Here is a 19,917-nt window from a genome sequence, read left to right as displayed (position 1 = left end):
AGGGTGGGGGTGGCCGCCAGGGTTTGTGTTCGGTCCCGCCGCGCGGGACTTCTCGCGATTCCGGGCTCTTTTTTAGAAAAGCTCGGGCTCTTGAGGTATTTTAATTTGGATAGTCATAACTTTTATGCAGTTTGTTTTGGAGGAGAGTAACGACCGTCCGGATAGTGCAGTGCTAGGATAATAATCTCAGGCCTAATATTTCACCCTCTTCGGCCTTTTTCGTACTTAAAGCCCACTAATGGCTTCTCTTGCGGAGTTAGAATAGTGTATTTTTTTGCTTGCCTGATTTTGTTGTAAATTTTACATCCAGACTTTTTGAAGGTACAGAGAGTTGTGGTAGTTTTGGTCTTTTTCTTGTTGTTTCTACAGAAATGTGGTTTTTCGGAACTGTACTCATGGCAAAGGCAAAGGAAGACAAAACAGGAATTTTGTTTACATGATGGACCGCCCTATGCCAATGGAGACCCTCATGTTGGCCATGCATTAAACAAAGTAAATACTTGCTTGTTCATACTTTATTCTTGTGAAATGGTAAAAAACCTGCTGTCATGTGCTCTGTGTTCTCCATTCCCGTTTAAATCAGTAACACCTTAAAATGTTTGTGATTTTGGTAGCTGGGGCTTTTAAAAAGCAATAGTATGATTATGTGGATGCCATATTTTGCCGTGTTGACACAGATACTATACCCCAACATAAATACCATGTACTGAATGCTCAGTGTTCTTTTTGATTCAGCCTTGAGATTCACAGCATTATGCAGACCATCAAGTTTGAAAAACTCAGATTGTGAGCTGTCACCCACAGCTTCTCACAATCTCGGTGCCAGAGCTTGGGCTGCAGCAGTGTGCTCTAGGCTAGTGCTGTAGGTCCAGCTCAATGTTTTAAAAAATAGAGTAAGTCAGATTTGTTCACTTCAAGTCTTGCGAGTTTATAAGCTGCATCTCTCAGTTACACTGGTTGTGAAGTCCTTGGATCAGAGGTCCTCTAATGTTCTGCCAATGTACAAAATTATAGGCAAGAAAGATAAAAAATGCAGAGTCTTTGGATCACAGAGTGGTTTGGGTTGGAAAGGACCCTAAAGATGATTTGGTTCCAAACCCTCTGCCATGGGCAGGGACACCTTCTGCTAGACCAGGTTGCTCAAAGCCTCATCCAAACTGGCCTTGAACGCTTCCAAGGATGGGGGACCCAGAGCTTCTCTGGTCTTAAATATAAACTTATCCTGCAGCTTTTGATAATTGTATTTTTTAAACAGGAGGAGCTTAATTACAAATGTGGCTGCTCCATATGGGGGAGCTAAAGTGATAACAGACCCTTGTGGCTTTTCAGATTTTGAAAGACATCACCAATCGCTTCCATGTGATGAGAGGTTATAAAGTGCATTATGTGCCAGGGTGGGATTGCCATGGGCTGCCAATTGAGTTGAAGGCACTGTCAGAAATCAAAGGAGCTGAAAATCTTTCACCGATGGAAATTCGGCAGAGAGGTAAATGAAGGCTTTTAGACTTCATTGTGGCCTTTTCTATTAGCTATTGGTGACGTTTTCTATGATCACTGGGTGTATTTGGCAAGCAAATAGAGCAGGCTGGAATCTGATGAAATGGGATAATTTCACACAAGCTTAATTCGTTGTTGTAATGGGCATGCAGAGCATTGACCCTCAGTTTAAAAAAAACAAAAGGAGGGCAGGAGATTTGGATGTCTGCTTGGATTAACAGTGTAGTGGCAGGAAGCTGCAATTTATCAGATAAGCATCCTTTTGGTTTTTGAAGGCTGAATTTGATTAGGAACTGAAAAGATGCATGTAGAAGTCAGGCTCCTTCAGGACAGCTTAGCTCAGTATCACAAGTTGGAATGTATTTATTGGCTTTTTAACAATCCTTAAAAAATATAGGGGGGACCCTTTTGAAGAAAGTCTGTATTATATGGAAACTGTTTTGAAGAAATAATTTCAAATACAATATGGGTTGAAAGGCATCATCATTCAGCTGCAAAGCTTTTTGTAATGAGCAATTGAAACGTCTTTAATTTGAAATTGTGGTAATGAAATGGACTAACTTATTTTCAGATGGATGTTACTTAGAAAATTTTGAATAAGCATAAACAGAGGAAGTTAACTTTAGCTCTTATTAGTTGTATGTTGAGAACTTATTTTGAGAAATTTTTCTTCCTAACAAAGTATATTTCCCCCCCCCCTTTCTTAAAAAGAAAGTTTGTAGTCTAAGGACATGTGCTTAATATCCTATGTCAGTGAAAAAGTGCCAAGCCTGTTTACTCTTTGCAATCATTTTTTGTAACAACCAATCTGAAATGTATATATTTTGAACCATAATGGTTAGGGTATAGGTTCACTACGTTCAGCTCTGGCTTTACTAAAAAAATCAATAGTGCATTTTAAGTGATATTTTATTGATCTTAGTGTGCTAAACCATGTGCTTAATGGAGCCATTCCTTTCAGCCAGAGCATTTGCAGAAAGAGCAATTGAGAAACAGAAATCTGCCTTCATTCGTTGGGGTATAATGGCAGATTGGGCCAACTGCTACCTTACATTTGATCCAAAGTATGAAGCAAACCAGCTGAGAGTCTTCTACAAGATGTATGATAAGGTATACTGAACTTCTGTGGAAGTCTGTATTGATTTTTCATGAGTTTTGTTTCTCCTAACTTTCTTTTTTTCCCCTCACTGTCCTCTCTAGGGTTTAATTTACCGGGACTATAAACCTGTGTTCTGGTCCCCTTCAACAAAGTAAGAATCAACTTACCATTTTGTCTTCAAAATTTTAGCAAGGATGCCAGTAGCTTTTGATGTTGCAGTGTGTAACTTGTGTTTGATGTGTATCAGAACAGCCTTGGCTGAGGCAGAGCTGGAGTACAACGAGCAGCACGTCAGTCGCTCTGTGTACATGAAATTTCCGCTGCTGAAGTCGCCACCTAAGCTGACTTCTGTGATAGGTACGACTTCTCTGTGGCTTTAGAGACTGACAGCTTTGATTTTTGTTGTAACTGTGAGTAAAGTACTTCTAATTTACATCTGTAGATGGATCATCCCCTGCTAGTGTGCTAGTCTGGACCACGCAGCCTTGGACTGTGCCAGCCAATCAAGCAGTTTGTTACATGCCTGACTCAGCGTAGGTGTCTTCCACTTGGTTCAGTTGTCTGTGTCAGTCCCTACTGGTATTTAGCAGCAAAATTAAAACATTCTGGGCTGTCATTACAGCTTACTGAAGGCATCTTTTTTGGGTAATGTTTGGGGTTTTTTTTTGTTTTGTTTTTAAGTGTTGCAATTGTAAGCTTTATTCTATATCTACTAATATATTAATTTCTGCCTAAATTTTTATTAAATTATTTCTTCTTCTTCATTTCTTCTTCAAGGTTACCTTGAATTTTGAGATTTGTGAGTGAACTGGACATGTAAAGCATACTTGTCTGTCTTAGAGATGAAGAATTTCACAAATTGGTAGCTTTGTGGTGTTTGTGATTATTTAGTATCATAAATTCATGTTTGCATTGCAGATACTCAATTGTAAAATGTACAACAACTGGACAACGCTTCATCCTTGCTGCAGATAGAGTTGAATCTACAGCTGCTGTTCTGGACACACAGTTTGAAGTTGTATCAACGTGTAAAGGTAGGTTTTTAAATTGTTAAATTGCTTAGAAATCTGCTTGTAGGTGTCTGAATACTGCTTCATTTAAATGTGTTTATAATTTGAGAATATGCTTCACTAAAATAATACAAGGAGGAGGACTCTGTCAGATTTACTGTTGGTGTATTGTAGCTCAAATTATTATCCATAGATTTCAAATTAATTTTTAAAATCTGGCATCATGTGTGGAAAGATGAGATGTAGAGTGTAAGTCTATATCTAGTCTGTTCAGTATCAAAATCTTAATTACACTGCAGTTTGTCTTTCCATCCATTGTTGATGACAAGAGGGGGCTAATTACAAGCATGACTGGTGAGGTATTGTAGGTGGCTGTTGTCTGTCTGGACAAACTAAAGCAGTTGAGTTGGTGTCCTAATAAACTGCATAGTGGCATTTCTTAACAAGCAGGCTTGGGATTCAGTGTCATGAGTTGGGATTTGGTGTGTCATTTGTGAGCTTTATTCATTTGCCTCCATCAGTGATTCAGTGCTGGAAATATGCATTTGTAAAGGAGGTGAGGAATCTGTTTCTATGATTTTTTGTTTTCTTTTTTTTTGGTGTCTTTCCATGCCTTCTCTTTCAGAGAAGGTCTTGTTTTTACCTGATGATGAAATTACTGAGGGTGTTTTTTCTCACAGCTTCCACCTTTTTAAGTCATACTTCCAACTTTTTGATAATACCATTTACAGATAACATCCAAGAGTAGTAGAGTTGAGCCTTCTTAAAAAAGAAATTTTATATCGGAACCTGTTCTTTTTAACTTCCCATACATCCAGTAATTAATTATATTTGTTACTTTTCTGTATTTGTGTACATAACTTTGTGATGGCAGTTCTTAATCATGTTCCTTCTAGAAGAAAATCATTTTGTGAACACCATTTTGTCATATGGCACATTCCTTAAGCTCTGTGAGGCAAGGCTTTAATAATAATATTTCTTCTGTTTTTTTTTTAAACACTTGGGTTTTTTCTGCTCTCTGATAGAAGAAGTTGAACGTGTGAGTTGTGTTTATTTTATCTTCTGTTTGTATTTTTCAGGTGCAGATTTGGCAGATGGTTCTTGTGCTCATCCCACCATTCCTGGCAGAGTCTCTCCGCTGTTACCTGCAAATCATGTGACAATGACAAAAGGGACAGGATTAGTTCACACAGCCCCAGCTCATGGTATGGAAGATTACAGCGTAGCTTCCCACCATCAGCTACCCACGGTACTTTATCTTTTCAGTTGTTGCTCTTGATTTCCTGCAACTGATTGACTGCGTGACACCAAAATTATTTGTTTTAATTTGTCCATAAAACTTGAAAATATTTTGAAGCATTCACAGAAGTGTGAGTATCACTAATGGCCTTCGGGAATGCAAGACTAACCTTAAGGAAATGTGTATCAGAATAAAAGAATGACATTTCCTTCTGCTAATTAAAACTTACAGGGAGGTGTTAGAATCAGATTTTTCTGCTCTTTATGTGGTTTTGTTTTTTAAAGAAGAACACTGAGAATGTTTCTCAGATACTGACTTTCACTACTCAGAATTTTCTTTTACATGCAGATCAGTAAGTCACCAGTTATGTAGGTCATTGTTACTTTTTTTTCAGCAAAGCTTGTTTTAAACACATATGTAAATACAGCTCATTTATGCATAGCCAGTTTGTGATTGATGGGAGTGAAGATTCAGGATATGGGGCATGGGGAGGGTTAGGTTTGCTTTTATTTTGCATTGTTTATTTGAAAAGTCACTGAAATACCAGTGACTGTGATGTGTAATAGTTGTGGTATGTGTGCAAATGCATTGGTGCTCGTTTCTTCTGACACCTGAAATTCACTTACTTGGTAAATTACTAAACTGCAGTTCACTAAATCTGAATTGTACTTAAATATTTTGTTATTCATTAGAAAAGGAGTCACCCAGTAGAGTATTTAACTCACTTTTGAATACTAAAATGATAATAAATTGCCACATGATATTTTTTTGACATGATTAATTTATTTATTTTCAGGATTGCCTTGTGGATGAAAGTGGGTATTTTACAGAAGCAGCAGGTCCTGAGCTTAAAAACAAGAATGTCCTTGAAGAAGGGAATGAAGCTGGTGAGTATCTGATGTTTGACCATTTGTTACTTCATCACTTACAGTTCTGCAGGTATATTTTGAGAGTTTGTATAAACTGGCCATATTTTGGCATTTCTTGCTAAGTGTTGATTATGAAAAGGACTAAGTTGAGATTAACAGCAGCCATTTGTTCAAACTGAAATTTAATCTTGCCTCATTTTTTCTTTCAGTCATTAAGATGCTTCAAGCAGCTGGGAGTTTGTTAAAAGAGGAGAAATATGTGCACAGTTACCCCTATGACTGGAGGACGAAAAAACCAATTATTATTCGTGCCAGCAAACAGTGGTTTGTAAACACAGCAGATGTGAAGGCTGCAGCACAGGTATGTAATTTTGCTTTCTTATGAGATACTTGAAGATGATGCTACTTGGAATCAACAAAAAATCTTGCTGTAGCTCCCGCCAGAATATTATCTTCTCTAGGGTTTATGAACAGTAGTTGAAAAGCATTAATTACTTGTTGAAGTGAAACATGTTGTCAAATCTTTTGTCAATGTTGATATAATCCAGGGTCGCTGCACTGACTGGTAGATTTGCTCATTGTATTTACAGATGCAGAAGTTTCTTAGAGCTACTGATGTTTTTTTCCCTAAAATGAAGATGATGTTTCAAGGAATTAAATTAGAAGAGACAATTTAATCACTGTTAAAATTAGCTTTTTTTGTTAGCCTAGCCTTGTGTGGCCAGGTATCTGTTTGCTGCCCTGTTAATTTTGTCACAGTCTTATTTTAAATAACTTTAAAGCTTGAGGTCTTTTGTTCTTTGAAGTTATATAGATCCATACAGAAGATTCAGGCCAGCACCTTAGGGTAACAGTGATTTTATTCTAATTAGGGCATGAGGTGTATACTCGGTATTCACCTTTGTCTAGAATGGATGAAAACACAGTGGTAACTCAGCTGGGCTGGGAGTGAATGGTAGCCCTCTACAGACAGTTTGTATCGCGGTGGATTTTCAAAGTAGACAACAGAACAAGATACAGTCAGCTTTTAAACTTTGGATTCAGTCACTGATGCCATTTTTAACTCATTTTTAGGGTCTGTCTGCTAGTGAAGCAGAGAACTGGGGTTTGGTTGGGAAATACACAATATATGCAGTGTTCAAAGAAGTTATTGAAGAGCAGCAGGCAGTTGCCTGAAAATGTGTTGTTTGATACTGGGAATGGGAGAGTAGATCTGTACCGTATTTTACTGGCAGCATAAACATTATTAGTGGGAAAGCTGAAGCATGTTCAACAGTTCACTATCTCCTTCATAGGATGTGCTGAAAAAAGTGAAAGTGATCCCTACATCTGCAGTGAACAGGATGCTGGAGATGCTGGACAGAAGGACATTCTGGTGCATATCACGGCAAAGATGCTGGGGCGTCCCAATTCCTGCTTTTTATCAGAAGAGCACAGGAGAATGCTTGATAAACAGGTACCTGCCTAGCCTTAGACACTGCGAAGTGACAGAAGCAGCACTGTCTGTTGCGCTGCAGTTAGTGATATTATAAAACTTCTTACTATTTCAAGTAGGAATACATGCTTTTACTTGTAGTTGTTTATATGCAGATCTAATTTAGATTTAAGTTAAAACAATCAAAACCTTGTGGCTGGAAGTGACTTGCATAAAAATAATAGGAATCAATTTACTGACATACTTAAGTTACCTGAAAACTCCTCTTGACATTAATTGCTGTTTTCATCCCTCATCTTCAGTGAGCTGACAGTCATGACTGGCCTTTCCATTTAAGCAAGCGGTGAAATGCAAATTATGGTTAGAATAGATGGCAACTTAATTGTATCACTATACATTAAATAGTCCAGGTACTGTGTCAAAATAGGGTTTTGCAGTTAAGTGACAGTGAGATTTGAAATGGCTTAACGACACTGGTTGCAGAATAAATAAGTGCATTTTGTTTCAAAACAAAATTGGAGCGACTTTGAAGACCAGCCTCAAGTGTAACGGACCCTTAGCTATATGGTTTGGTATGTCTAGATCTTCAGATGCTAGTCTGATTCTGCCATCTTTTGGTTAATAGTATCTAGATATTGCAAACACTGCATTTCAGGAATTAGAGACAACATATTGCAGAGGAAATCCAAGCTATGCTTTAAAACAAGGAGTCAACCAAATATGATCCTTTCCTGTAAGGAGTAATAGAGTTCTGCTTTTACTTCTTTGGGGAGCAAAGGTTTTCAGTTGTGAATGCTCTCTAAGAGGTGATTTCGTAAAAAGAGTATAGTGGAGTTCCACATTCATTGAATTAGTTCCATAATTTTTTTCTGCCTTGAGATATGCTGATGTACCTCAGTTTTGTACACCTTAACCTTACAACCTTTTGTGAAAATTCATTAGTTTTTACAGCTGAACTTGAATACCATTGCAGAACTTTTTTTTTATTCTGGTGTTGTGTAAATGTACTGCAGCAGTCTAGCATGTTTTCCAGAGGCTGTACTGAGCACACGAGCAGTAGATAGTAGACAGTAGTAGGTGAGGCTCAGGGTGTGGAGAGCAGGGAATGGACTTTAGACAGGTAGTCCTTAGCTTCACCTGGTGTGACTGGGTGTGTAAGTGTGCAGAGAGATGTACTTTGGCTCTCTCACTGTAGGCAGTAACTGTGAGAAAAGACCACAGTAGCCACAATGTCGTTTATAGTGCCTGAATAATGCTGACACACATGAGGAAATAAATGGGTGGAGGATTTGTGGGACATAAAACCACTTTACCTGCAAAAAAGCAGGTGTGTGTCTCTATAAAAAACTACTATTTCAGAGGAATTCTTTTTGTTTTCTGGTTGAAGAGTAGCCTTGAGAGTGTGTGTGTTGCTTAAAAACTGTTAAATATACAGTTTAACAAGCAAAAAGGTGTAATGGAAACCAGTCCAGCAGGTGGCACTCAAAACCAAGGGGCACCATGAAGAAGGAGCTCCTTCTGAACGCTGAGGAGCTGGGACAGAAAGCATTTGAAAGGAGGGATATGTGGGAATTCCCTTAGGTTGTAGTAAAATCACTTTGACAGGCTGTGACCTGTATTAAAGCCCCTGCCTTTTGTGAGTGCTGAAGCTGTGTGAGATTATTCCCGAAATTGTGCAAAAGGTGGCAGTCACAGCATTATGATGTGGTAAACTCTGCCACAGCTTAACACCTCCACCTTTGTGTGTAGGTGTTGGCCCAGCAGCAAGAATTATAGGGGAGTGAACGAGGGGAGAGCATGGCATGTTTGGGTAGAATTGATCTGGGGAATAGAGAGGCATTTAGGAAAAAACCAGACATATTCACTATGCTTGAAAAGAGATTTATTTCATTTGACTGACAGGTTCAGATGGTCATTTATAGCCAGTACTCTTTACTTCTAACTTTACTTACTCTTGGTGGAATTTTCAAAGGAAATTGTAAAGCAGTCATTAAATATTCTAAAAAGTTTGAGCTTAAATATTTGTAAAGGTAACTGTAGGAGACTTCTGTAACTGGAGTAGAAGTGCACAGAATATTGGCCTATAGAAGTGACAGGCAAATGCAGAAAACAGTCTGTCAATTCATAGGTCATTTTCCTGGACACCAGTTCTTATTGAAAACTGCAGCTAAGCCTGTTTTGTTACATTTGCATTATCATTTTGAAAATCATATTATAACAGGTTGCTGACATACTTTTTAATGTGAAACTTTTAAAGTTTCATACGTAGACAGTATGAATAATTAATATAGTTAAAACACCAGTAAATAACTTGCATTTCAAAACATGAGCTGTTTTTAACTTGAATGCTGGATGAACAGCCTTTCAGTAGCAGCTGCTGTGGAGTTTTTGAGTGACTATCAAAAGTAACAGCATCTCCACTGGAAGTCAGTGTAGTCCACATGGAGTTGCTGTTACATATGAGAGCACCAGTGGTCGATCTTGAGTGATCCTGTTCATGTATCACCTGTAAAAAGACTTTTAAAAAGAAAAAAAAAAGTCCCTAAAATAAACTGCTGTTTCCCTCTGAGAGCTGTTCCTGAATTTATCACATGAAAAGCTGCTGAAAGCCCTTCTTTCAGGGTAGAGCTGCTTTCTCTAACAGTGTTTTTGCCACACCAGTAATCCAGGTCTTTCTAGCCAAGAGGCCGTTTGTAATGTTCAATGCAGAATCTCCATGAGTCTCCTTGCTGCTGTGGCCCCCCTATAACCTTGAAGATATTTGATTCAATTACATTGTCATCTATGGTTAGAAATTTAATATACCAATGATGTTTAAATTCTTTAATGCAGAGTATGCTGCATCATATTGTGACTAGGAGTATAAAAATTATGATTAAAAATTCCTTATAGGAGAGAGAAAAGAGAGAGCACTTCTTCATTGTTGCCATTTTCAGTAAGAATACAGAGGTGATTTTTTTGCACAAATGGAGAAAAAAGACTTTTAAAGCAATTCAGAGTACATGCACAAATAGATGTTTATGCTGTGTGACAGCTTTCAAGATTTAACAGATTTCAAGAGGAAGCATTCTCCATCTAGGAAACTCTGTAACTCATGGAAAAGACAAAAGAGCTTCAAAACTAAAATACAAGATTTGTATTTCCAGTAGTAGTTCAGCACAGGTAATACATACTTTAATCTGACCTCATTCAATAGCTGCTTTACAAACTCACTGTTCAGATATTGGTAATAAATAATAGTATTGCAAAGATCGTTCTAATGCCTTTGACCACATCCCTGTGACTTTGATTAACACATAAATCAAATTTCTGAAAAAGAAAAACCCAACATGGTTTTGAAGGAGGTCTGTCATGTACTCTAATTTGTTTTTTAAAATAATAAGACATTTCAGTGAATTGCAATTAGTAGCAGCTTACCATCCCCTAAATACTTACAGCTGTAGTATCGAGATCTTGTAAAGCAGAAGATAACTTTCCCTTCTTTGCTTCTGCTGTTGGAAAGGAGATGGAGAGAACATCAGGCTCTGTATTCTTCTGCTCCTGACTGTATCTTAATGCTGCCTAATTTCTGTTAACAGATTAAATAAGTGTGCAGCATAATCAATATCTGGCTCCCGGGTGATTGGCTGGAGCCGTGGTAGCGTGAATTGCCGTAGGGGTGTCAGAGCATAGCAGGGACACGTAATGCAAGTTCTTCCAGATAGCCTCTGGATAAAGGGCAAAGTTTTACAATGCCTTTATGGCTCACTTGGGGAATTATCATGCTCACCTTGAAGGCTGCAGATTATAAAGTGATGAGTAGTTATTTGAGCAAGGTGGTTTTCACTTGCACCTTACAGAAAAATACTTTGCAAAAGTCCTGCTCCTTATAATGCAGATACCTTAAATAAAGTTGTTTCTCTCTTGAAGTCAAATTTATCATAAGGATCCTGCAAGAAGAGCAGAGACAAGTACAGGGGCTGTGTTTTTTTGACTTGTATTTTTCAAACTGTAGGAGTAAAAAAGATTTGTTGAAAAGGTACCCTGGAGATCGTTCATCTAAACTACCTCCTTTTATAAAATGTTTGTTAATGTTCACTTACATTCCGTAGGGAAACACTGTATAGTGAAAAAAACTTGCACTGCTAAAATATCGGGGTTTTTTTAAACATGATTTGAAACTATGACAGAATTTTGAGAATATTGGTCAATAAAAAATTGACTTTGCAGTCCTTGACTCCTCGTTTCTTGTAAGTAATTGATAACACAAATCTGACCTTTTACTTATCTGAAAACTTTTATCTGTAGCATAATTGCACCTTGTGTATTCTTGTGTAACAAGAATATCTTTAAAAAAATCTGCTCTTCATAAATTAATAGTGTAATCTTTGCATTGCATGGCAATATACTTGATAAAAGGTTAGCTCATGGTATGTTTTGTGGGAATGGAGTATCTACAAGGCTACGCAAGTCTTGTGTGACATTGGCAATACTTACTGTAAATGAAGGCAGGCATTTTATTATGCTTTCCCAAGGGACAGTAATAGCAAAGGTTTATTTCCTTCTTCTCTCTCCCTCCCCCACCTCTGATGGAAAGGAAAATATAGTTTATTAAGAGAATCTTTTTATATGCTGTCCAAGATAACTGTTAATTTTGATCTATAGCTGGATTTATCATCTTTTATACACCCCTCCAAACACTGATATTGTGAAATACCTGTTGAATATTTTAAAAATGTGTAGGTTGAAATTAATTCATCACTGGAGTTTATGTCCCTCCACGGAAGTGTATTTGCAATATGAAAAAACTATGTGAAAGACAGGCTTAGTTCCTGTTTAAATTTTCTGCTTTACAGGATTTACTAGTTGTGGGTATGATTCCTGTTCAGAGAATTTTTCTGGCTCTCATTGAGGCCAGAGCCAGTAGCTGAGCACTGAATTACTTCTTGCATGAATCACTCAACATACACAAATATTTTACATGGTAATAAACATGTTTTAGGGTAAATCATCCTCTTTTTAATTTAGCTACTCTTGTCTTCTGCTGGTGAGTTCCATGGGTGAGACTCAGCCAGTGAGAGGAAGGCATTGAAACTGTGGAGAGAACTCTTCAAATCTTCAGGTGAAGACAACTGGTTATCTATAACTGTCTTTAAAAATACACTGATAGTGTATTTGAGAAGAATCCAAGGTGGAAAATTCTATTGGCAAAGAGTGAAAATAATATTGTGTATTGCTTTTTCTAAAATGTTCCTGGGTGCTGCAGTATCGTCGCTAAAGGTCAGGGTGTAAATCCAGCTTTGTCAGTGGAAGGTATTCATCCTACAAAAGACAAATTCAGAGGAATAGTTTAGTCCAGGCTGAGGCAAATTTCTTTTTTATGTTTCCTGTGAGCTTTCTGAATTTGGAGATTTAGGGTAAAGGAGGCAAGACATAAGGGTTGCACATCAGCTCTCTGCCAGGAATTGTACCTGTACTGGGGGTTGTTGTTAGCTTTTATCTTGGAGAAGTAACACTCTCAAAACTGGAAGTATAGCCAGCCAAACAGGCCTCTGTGCAAATATTTCTGTAAAGAAGTGGTACCATTCACAGCTGGAGCTCCTCAGTATTGTTTTAGCAAGATAAATGTTAGCAGATACATTACAAAGCCATAAATTGTGTCCTACATTAAAATGGAAGGTGAATGATGCCTGGGCTGGTTTGAAAGGGGGAGAATGGTGGTGGTGCCACAGGGATGTCCATGTGTGAGTATTGCTGCTTAATGGCCTCTTGCTGCAGAGAATCTGCTGAGATGTTCTACAGGAATTTATTTTGAGAAGTGAATTGATTAATTGACTATTGATTGATTGATTGATTGATACAAAATTGATATTCTGTCATTGAATTTGAGCAGTCAAGAGCAAAACTGGATTTTCTTCTTGCCGTTGCACCTCATGTCATGAACTGAAGTAATTTGTTCTACAACTTCCTGGAGAACATGTTTTCATGCTTAAATCCTCAGTGTAAGAGTCCATTAAATGTTTTAGTGATGTAGTTCAGCTTATTAGCAGTGCAGTAAAATACTGTGCTGAAAACCAAACACAAAACTGAGTGAAGACTGAAGAAGATCATCTGCCTTCTGTGTTTTTAAGATAATTATGCGAGATAATTATTTTACTTTTCCCCCTTTTGCAATACTGTGTCAAGAAATTAGTTAACTGATTAAATCTTCATTTCTCGAGTTATAAACAAGTCTCTGGTTTAGCAGCAGGTTTAGTTTGAAGTTGGCAGGTCAGGATAATCTGTTGTACTCCTTAAATACAGATGTCTTAAAAATCACCTCTTTAGCAAGTGGTCTGTGAATCAGCAAGACAAAGTGTGTGGGGTTCCTCTTTGGTTTTTTAAGATACTTTAATTTATGTCTAGACTTGGTATTAAGCAATATTAAAAATCAATTCCCCATAGCCTTACCTATTAGGGCCAAGGATTGAATGTGTCATAAATAGTGCACAGAACTGCACACCTTGAGGTTGCCTTATCTGTTCAGATCAGGAAAAATGCTTAGTTAACTTTTTAATTTTTCTTATTTCCATAATATCTGTTTATTTTCAGGACCTTTGTCCTGGCTGGTGCTATATGATATGGACTCATAGATTGTCTTCAGAGTCTATATTGAATGGTTTATTATCACTCCTCTATGGGTGCAGAATTTTCAGTTTCTTACATTATTTGGATTAAAATATTTATTACAATTTAAAATATATATTGCTAATTTCAGAAAATTCAGGCAACTGGAAGCTTAAGATGTATCTATATATAGATACATATATATGTATGTATATATGTATATATGTGTGTGTGTGTGCTACTTGAAAAGCTGTCATTTCCTCACTCCTCCTTTCCACGTGAGTTTTCAAAGTCTCTGTATCCAGTAGGAAAAATAAACCTGTTGTTAAAAAGAGCAGATATTTTGAGGGGAAATACTTGTGTAGTTTCTTTAAATTCAAGGTCAATAAATAGCAAATAAAATGGATTTTAGAAGTTTTCAAGCTGCTGGCATCTTTTCTGAGTGCCCCAATTATGAGGTATTTGCAGAAGAAGATATTTGGAATCCATGTGGATTCCAAATTTTGTATGTTGTACAAATCCTCCCATCTTGGAAGGCAAAGCCAGAAAGTATTTAATGAAGGCAGGAAGCTCTGTGAAGTTTTGTATGGATTAGAAGCTGGAAAATCACAGGTTCTAGTAGCTTGGTCTGTGTGTCAGCATCTCTCACTGCTTTGGGTCTGGGATACTTGTGGAAAGGTGTGATTAGCTCCTCCATTCATAAACCCTTTTTTTCCTCCTAACCCAGTGAAACCATCACAGATGTCATCAAAATAGTGGAGCAGCAAGGAACAGATGCATGGTGGGCCCTCCCTATTGAACAACTCTTGTCAAAAGAAGCTGTGGCAAAGGTAAACTTCTGACTTCAGATACAGCAGGTGCTGAAGACAGTTGAGTGATGGGAAATAATAGAAAAATTTTGTTTATTCCCATGATCCTCTTCAGTCTTGTACCCTCATTGTGAAAGGAGTGTTCAAAAAGTGAGATCTGAGTGGGGCAGAACACACACACAATTGGATTTGTGCTGTTAATTCAGGGCAGAGATCTCCATCCTCCTCCTCTTAGATCAGGAGGAAAGTGACATCCTAATTAACCAAATTATGAGGCCAAATATATATTAGGTCTTGGTCATTAAGATGGATTTGAATTTTGATTTAGTTCTTCCTAACTTTTTATTGTTCTTTAACAATTGTGTACTTAAGCTACCACAAAGCTGTAGTGTTACTGTGCCATCTGAGATTTTCTTTGTAATTTTTCCTTGCCCTATCTTGAGTTTCCATCAGTAATTATCTGAAAACTCTTGTCAAAAATTACCTACATTATTTTGTGTTCCCTCACAAAGTTGGTAACAGAACCTGTACAAAACTGGTCCAGAAACAAAATTTGCTTTATTTCTGGCTTTGAAAAGCATTGATGATTTAGAGTATTCTATTTGCATTATTTAATAATTGTTCTCTCAATTGTTCTCTAGGCTGGTGGTCGTGATGTTTCAGATTATGTCAAGGGACAGGATGTCCTAGACATTTGGTTTGACAGTGGAACTTCCTGGGCTCATGTTTTGGAAGGTAAAGAATTCCTATGTTGATCCTTATTTTAAAATACTTGGAGAGCAAAATGTAACTGTTCTGTGTGACACTGTTGGTGTCAGCACAACTGAGGCACATTATGCTGTCAGTGGGCTGTCTATGACTTTTAAAGCTGCTTTTGCTTGTAAAGATAAGGATTTAATGTTGGCAAACTCAGCATAATTAAACTTGAGGTTTTTCTAATATGCTGCTCTAATGATTCTGACATGTGGTGTACTGTGTAACTGCTGATCGCCTCATACTTGCTTTGAGTGGAGAAGTCTCATGGCACAGACAGCCAAGGTGCTTTGCTGCTGCTTGGTACTCCTAAATTGTTTTTAGTTAACAAGTTTCAGTCTGTGCTTGTTTGTGCTATTTGAAGCAAATAGCACAGACAAATAGCAAAGACTGAGATCAGCTGCTGAGTCTAAGTTTTATAATTTAAAAGTGTAGGTGTGCTTTTTCACTTCTCATTACTTTCAGTAACTAAAGCAGTATATTGTGGCTTAAAATATTTATGCTTGCTATATGCTATTTATGGCTCCTACTGCCAGTAGTTGCTACTCAGTAGGTAGCAGATAGATATTTGTGTAAAAAGCTGTAAAATACACACTGTTTGCCTGAAGGATAGTGCAAAGTCAAGAGTCTTTTCTAAAGGAGGAGTCTGGTCCCATACATCAAGTCTGTTGGACTTTAAACCCTCTGTACACAATTGCATGATAACAATCTTGCTGAATTATAAAACACGTTAGTACCAGAGTTTTATTTCTTAGCAACATGGTCAGGCAACAGTACCATCAGCAAACATTAATTTTCTAGAAGATTTTTACATATGTTGATGTTTATGCTCTTTAAAAATGTTTCTGGTTTGATTTTGAAAGCTATAACAAAGTAGTGGTATTTTATGGAGTTACAAACCTGCATTGTTAAAGAGCTGAACACCTCAGTCCTCTAATCCTTTGTAAAGGAGATTACTTTTAATAAGCAATAGCAGAATCAAGGCTCTGGATTCGTTGTTAATTTGTGTAAAGCTCCCATATGGATTCTGTAGTGTCTAATAAATGTTTGAGTTATCACAATACAGACTTCTTTCATGGAACTATTACAAGCTGCTCTTCTCTACCTAGTCCTCTCTTTTAATGAAATTTGCTGGAGTTTGGTGTGTGTAAGGCATCTTCTTCTGCTCTGTGACATATCTGGAGTGACCCCACTGCTGTCAAAGCTGGGGACTGGCTAGCCAGCAGTGTAACCTCCTGACCCCATTTATTCTCCGAAATGACACAAAAATTTCATTAGCTTTTTTCTGTGTAATTGAGGCTTCCAGCCACTGCCAGAAGTGAAGTACAGTCTGTGATTCATATCAAATTACTGGTTTAACTCACCTTTTATAAAACTTTGCAAGAGACATTGTTGAATTAAGAATTTTGTCATCTATTTCCGAAATACGCTCCAGTTTTTAAAGCTTTTTGTAGAACTTCTTCCAATATCAATGATAATAAGTAAGGCTTACAGACAGACTAATGGGTGGGGTTGTTTTCCAAAGTACTCTGGGAGGAAAAAAAGATGGAATTCATGGAGAAATCCAAGATTGCTTAGAGAATGTCATTATGTGAAGAACTAATTTCGTGGTAGGAGATGAGTGATAGCAGAGGTTGTTGCTGCCTTCTGTCAGTGTTGGTGGCAGAGGTTCTTTCACAGCACGAGTTACTTTGAGGCAACGGCAGGATATAAAAGATGACTAAAACTGAGACTAATGTTTGTTTCACTCTGCCCTGAACTCAAGTTATTGAAAATTCTAAGTCAATGATCTGTTAGTAACTAGCAGGAATAACAGATGTTACAGATCTCCTTGTCAGTTCCAGTCTTGTGAAAATAATTCCTTCTCTTCAGCGTCTCTGTGACTCAGAACTTGGCCTGAGTTTTCAGTGCATTTGACCCAGCTGTGTCCAAGCTTACTAAAGGAGGTGCAGCTGTTACAAAATGTATCCCTTTGGCTGAGGGCCACAGAGATTGCTGTCAGCAAAAAAAGCAGGTTGGGAAGGGGGTGAAGAGGGGCAAGAGGAGAGATTCTGCTGAATGAGGATAAAGGAATTGCTCACTGACAGCCAAGTCCAGTGGTGTAAGTCATAGGTTGCATTACCTTTTGCTCTTGCACAGACCTATTTCTAATACTTGCCCTGCTGCATCTCCTTCCAGGGACTGGGCCTATTCTGATGGACATGGCCTAAAGTTACTCTTGTTCCATTAAATTATGGTTGACTTCCTTTTTCCAGCCTGGGTGTGCCTAAGGTACCACTTGTAGCTAAATGACAGATTAACCAAACCATTCTATGTCAGCAGTGGGGCAGCTGCAACTTACACACTAAAATCAGAGATTTGGCTACTAGATTTGTAGTCACAAACCCAAAATTGTACAGCTACAAGTAGACTGTGCGAAATAAACATCACTCATTGGCATCACTGAGAGCAGATCCACAAGTGCAACGTTCTCTGAAATCCTCTAAAATTTCCTGGGGATGCTGTTTGCTTTCTTAATACTCTGTTTGCCTAACACTGTTTTCACTGAACAGTTTATTGTTGCGTCCTCTCATCCTGCTTGTTTCTTGCTACACATGCCTCAAATTTATTTTTTTTTTAAATAACTGTTTTGTGCAATGTTAACATTTAAGTCCAAATGCTTCAGACAGGAATAACTGCATTTTCACAATGCTGCTGTGAGGTAGAAGAGTGTTAATACACTGCTTCCAAAAAGAAAGTGTGGTAAAAGCAAAATTTTGTTCAAAAGCATGTGCTAATTTTAAATACTTAATGCTGTGGTGCCCAGCACTTGTTCTGTTGTTCTTTTGCTTTGAAGTTCAGCCTTTTGACAGAGCTCATTTCAGTAGCTCCTTATGGAGCATCCATTTAAGAGATGTCTTAAAATGTCTTAAAATTCTCCTACATTTTCCTCATTGACAGAGTGCCATCTTCACTACAACTTTGAGATGATTCTTTTTTAAAATATTTAGTATAAAAATGCACACTGGACTTTACTGTGATGTGATTTGCCACTGGTAAAAGTCATACAGCTTTTACCTACAGTTTTGTGGGTATTGCAACGATGGTAGTTCTACATTCAACATCATAACTTTTTTCCCCTATCTTATTGGCTAATTTTTAACTGAATTAATGTGATTATTTTACAGCTTGCCTATCTAAGTGTTCAAACTTTTGTGCTGACTGAGAGGCTTGAATTTATCTTAGCTGGTTCATTCCTGGCATTAAAATACATTATGTTTAATCTAAAAGTCAAAGTCTGTAAGATCAAAGATATGGAATCTTGAAATCCAAACCAGAAGGATCATAAATTGCAATTCTCTTTAACGACCTATGTACTATACCTCAGTTAAAATAAACAGAAAAGTCTCTTTGGGGTTGTTGGACATACTTCTCGATTTATAAAAAAAAAAAAGTAAGCACTGTTTTAATTAATTTTTATATAACAATCACAATTTTAACAAAACTGAGGAAGGGGAGCTACTTACAAGGCAGGTTTTGTATATGCAAACCCCATGTTTGTATTTTACAGATAAAATGTTCAGGCCTCTGTTAACTTTGCAAGCACCAGTAGCCAGCTTGCCAGATGTACTAGTTCCTGTCAGAAAAGCCCAATCCAGTTTGCTGTTTGTAATCAGTTGTTTGTTGAAATTCTTCTCTAAGTTCTAACTACTGGCATTTCCATGAAAAGTTCACTTCTCTAAAACCAGTGGCTCATAAACTAGTTGTAAGTAACAAATGTGTTACAGATTTTCTAATGTTACTGTCTTCCTTACCACAAATATTCTTTTTTCTTATCTACTTCTCACAAGTATTTTTGCAGTCTCTTAATACAAAGGTTGCTCCTTACTTACTGTACTTGTAAACCCCAGACTCTTTGTAGATTTCCTTGACTGAATAAGCAGAAGTGTAAAAACCATGATATCCACCCACTCCTGTGCTACCTGGAACTGTGTGGCCTTGACCTTTGTAATGTTGAACTTCCCTTTATTGCAGGATGGATCTAAATATTGAAACTTCCATTAAGTTAAACAAATAAATCAAGTGTGTCAGCGGCAGAAAGAAGCATTGTCTCAGGGGTCGTAGGAAGAGGAAAAGAGGAGATAGTGAATAAAAATTGAGTAGAGAAACTTCTGTCTGAATATTGAGAAAGCAACACCATCAACTTGTAGAATCAAAACTAAACTCCTGACAAATATATGTATGGTTTTGCACCTTTGTAGGCTTTGACTTGCATGTTCTGCTGTGTTCACATTACTCTGTTCTCACTCTGGTGACCTGTCTAGGATTGCTTAGGACAAGGAGGGACTTCTTGAGTCAACAAGTTTGTACCTTTTTGTACAGTGACTGAATTCCACCAGTAAAGCCATTTAAGCTGTGCTGTCCTCTCTCAACCTTGTGGAATAGCTGGGTTAGCTCTTCTGCTTTTAATGTGCAGTCAGCTAATACCCTGCCTGCCTTGTAGCCCAATTTTCCTCTAAAGTACTCATTAGCTGCACTTGCTCTTCCCTACCATTCCTCTTTTTTTCTATGTGTGTATTTACAGGGAATAATATTTCTACTCAGCCTTCCCAAGCCAGACTTTTCCAGATGCCTCTATCC

General features: G+C 37.6%; 1 protein-coding gene across 1 annotated transcript in view; it reads left to right on the top strand.

Annotated features, from left to right (window-relative positions):
- Positions 1-221: 221 nt before the first annotated feature.
- IARS2 (isoleucyl-tRNA synthetase 2, mitochondrial) overlaps positions 222-19,917 on the top strand; it is a 25,982-nt gene continuing 6,286 nt past the window's right edge. Inside the window, exons 1-13 of the mRNA XM_031060660.1 lie at positions 222-492; positions 1,330-1,486; positions 2,459-2,607; positions 2,698-2,747; positions 2,844-2,953; positions 3,039-3,129; positions 3,515-3,630; positions 4,686-4,855; positions 5,643-5,733; positions 5,925-6,076; positions 7,011-7,171; positions 14,463-14,565; positions 15,186-15,279. Coding sequence (XP_030916520.1) covers positions 1,363-1,486; positions 2,459-2,607; positions 2,698-2,747; positions 2,844-2,953; positions 3,039-3,129; positions 3,515-3,630; positions 4,686-4,855; positions 5,643-5,733; positions 5,925-6,076; positions 7,011-7,171; positions 14,463-14,565; positions 15,186-15,279 — 1,411 coding nt within the window. The 5' untranslated portion in view covers positions 222-492; positions 1,330-1,362. The remainder of the gene's footprint in view (positions 493-1,329; positions 1,487-2,458; positions 2,608-2,697; positions 2,748-2,843; positions 2,954-3,038; positions 3,130-3,514; positions 3,631-4,685; positions 4,856-5,642; positions 5,734-5,924; positions 6,077-7,010; positions 7,172-14,462; positions 14,566-15,185; positions 15,280-19,917) is intronic.

Source organism: Geospiza fortis, unplaced genomic scaffold, assembly GCF_000277835.1.
Source record: "Geospiza fortis unplaced genomic scaffold, GeoFor_1.0 scaffold41, whole genome shotgun sequence".
Taxonomy (NCBI): Eukaryota; Metazoa; Chordata; class Aves; order Passeriformes; family Thraupidae; genus Geospiza; species Geospiza fortis.
This window is presented reverse-complemented; position numbering and strand designations above follow the sequence as displayed.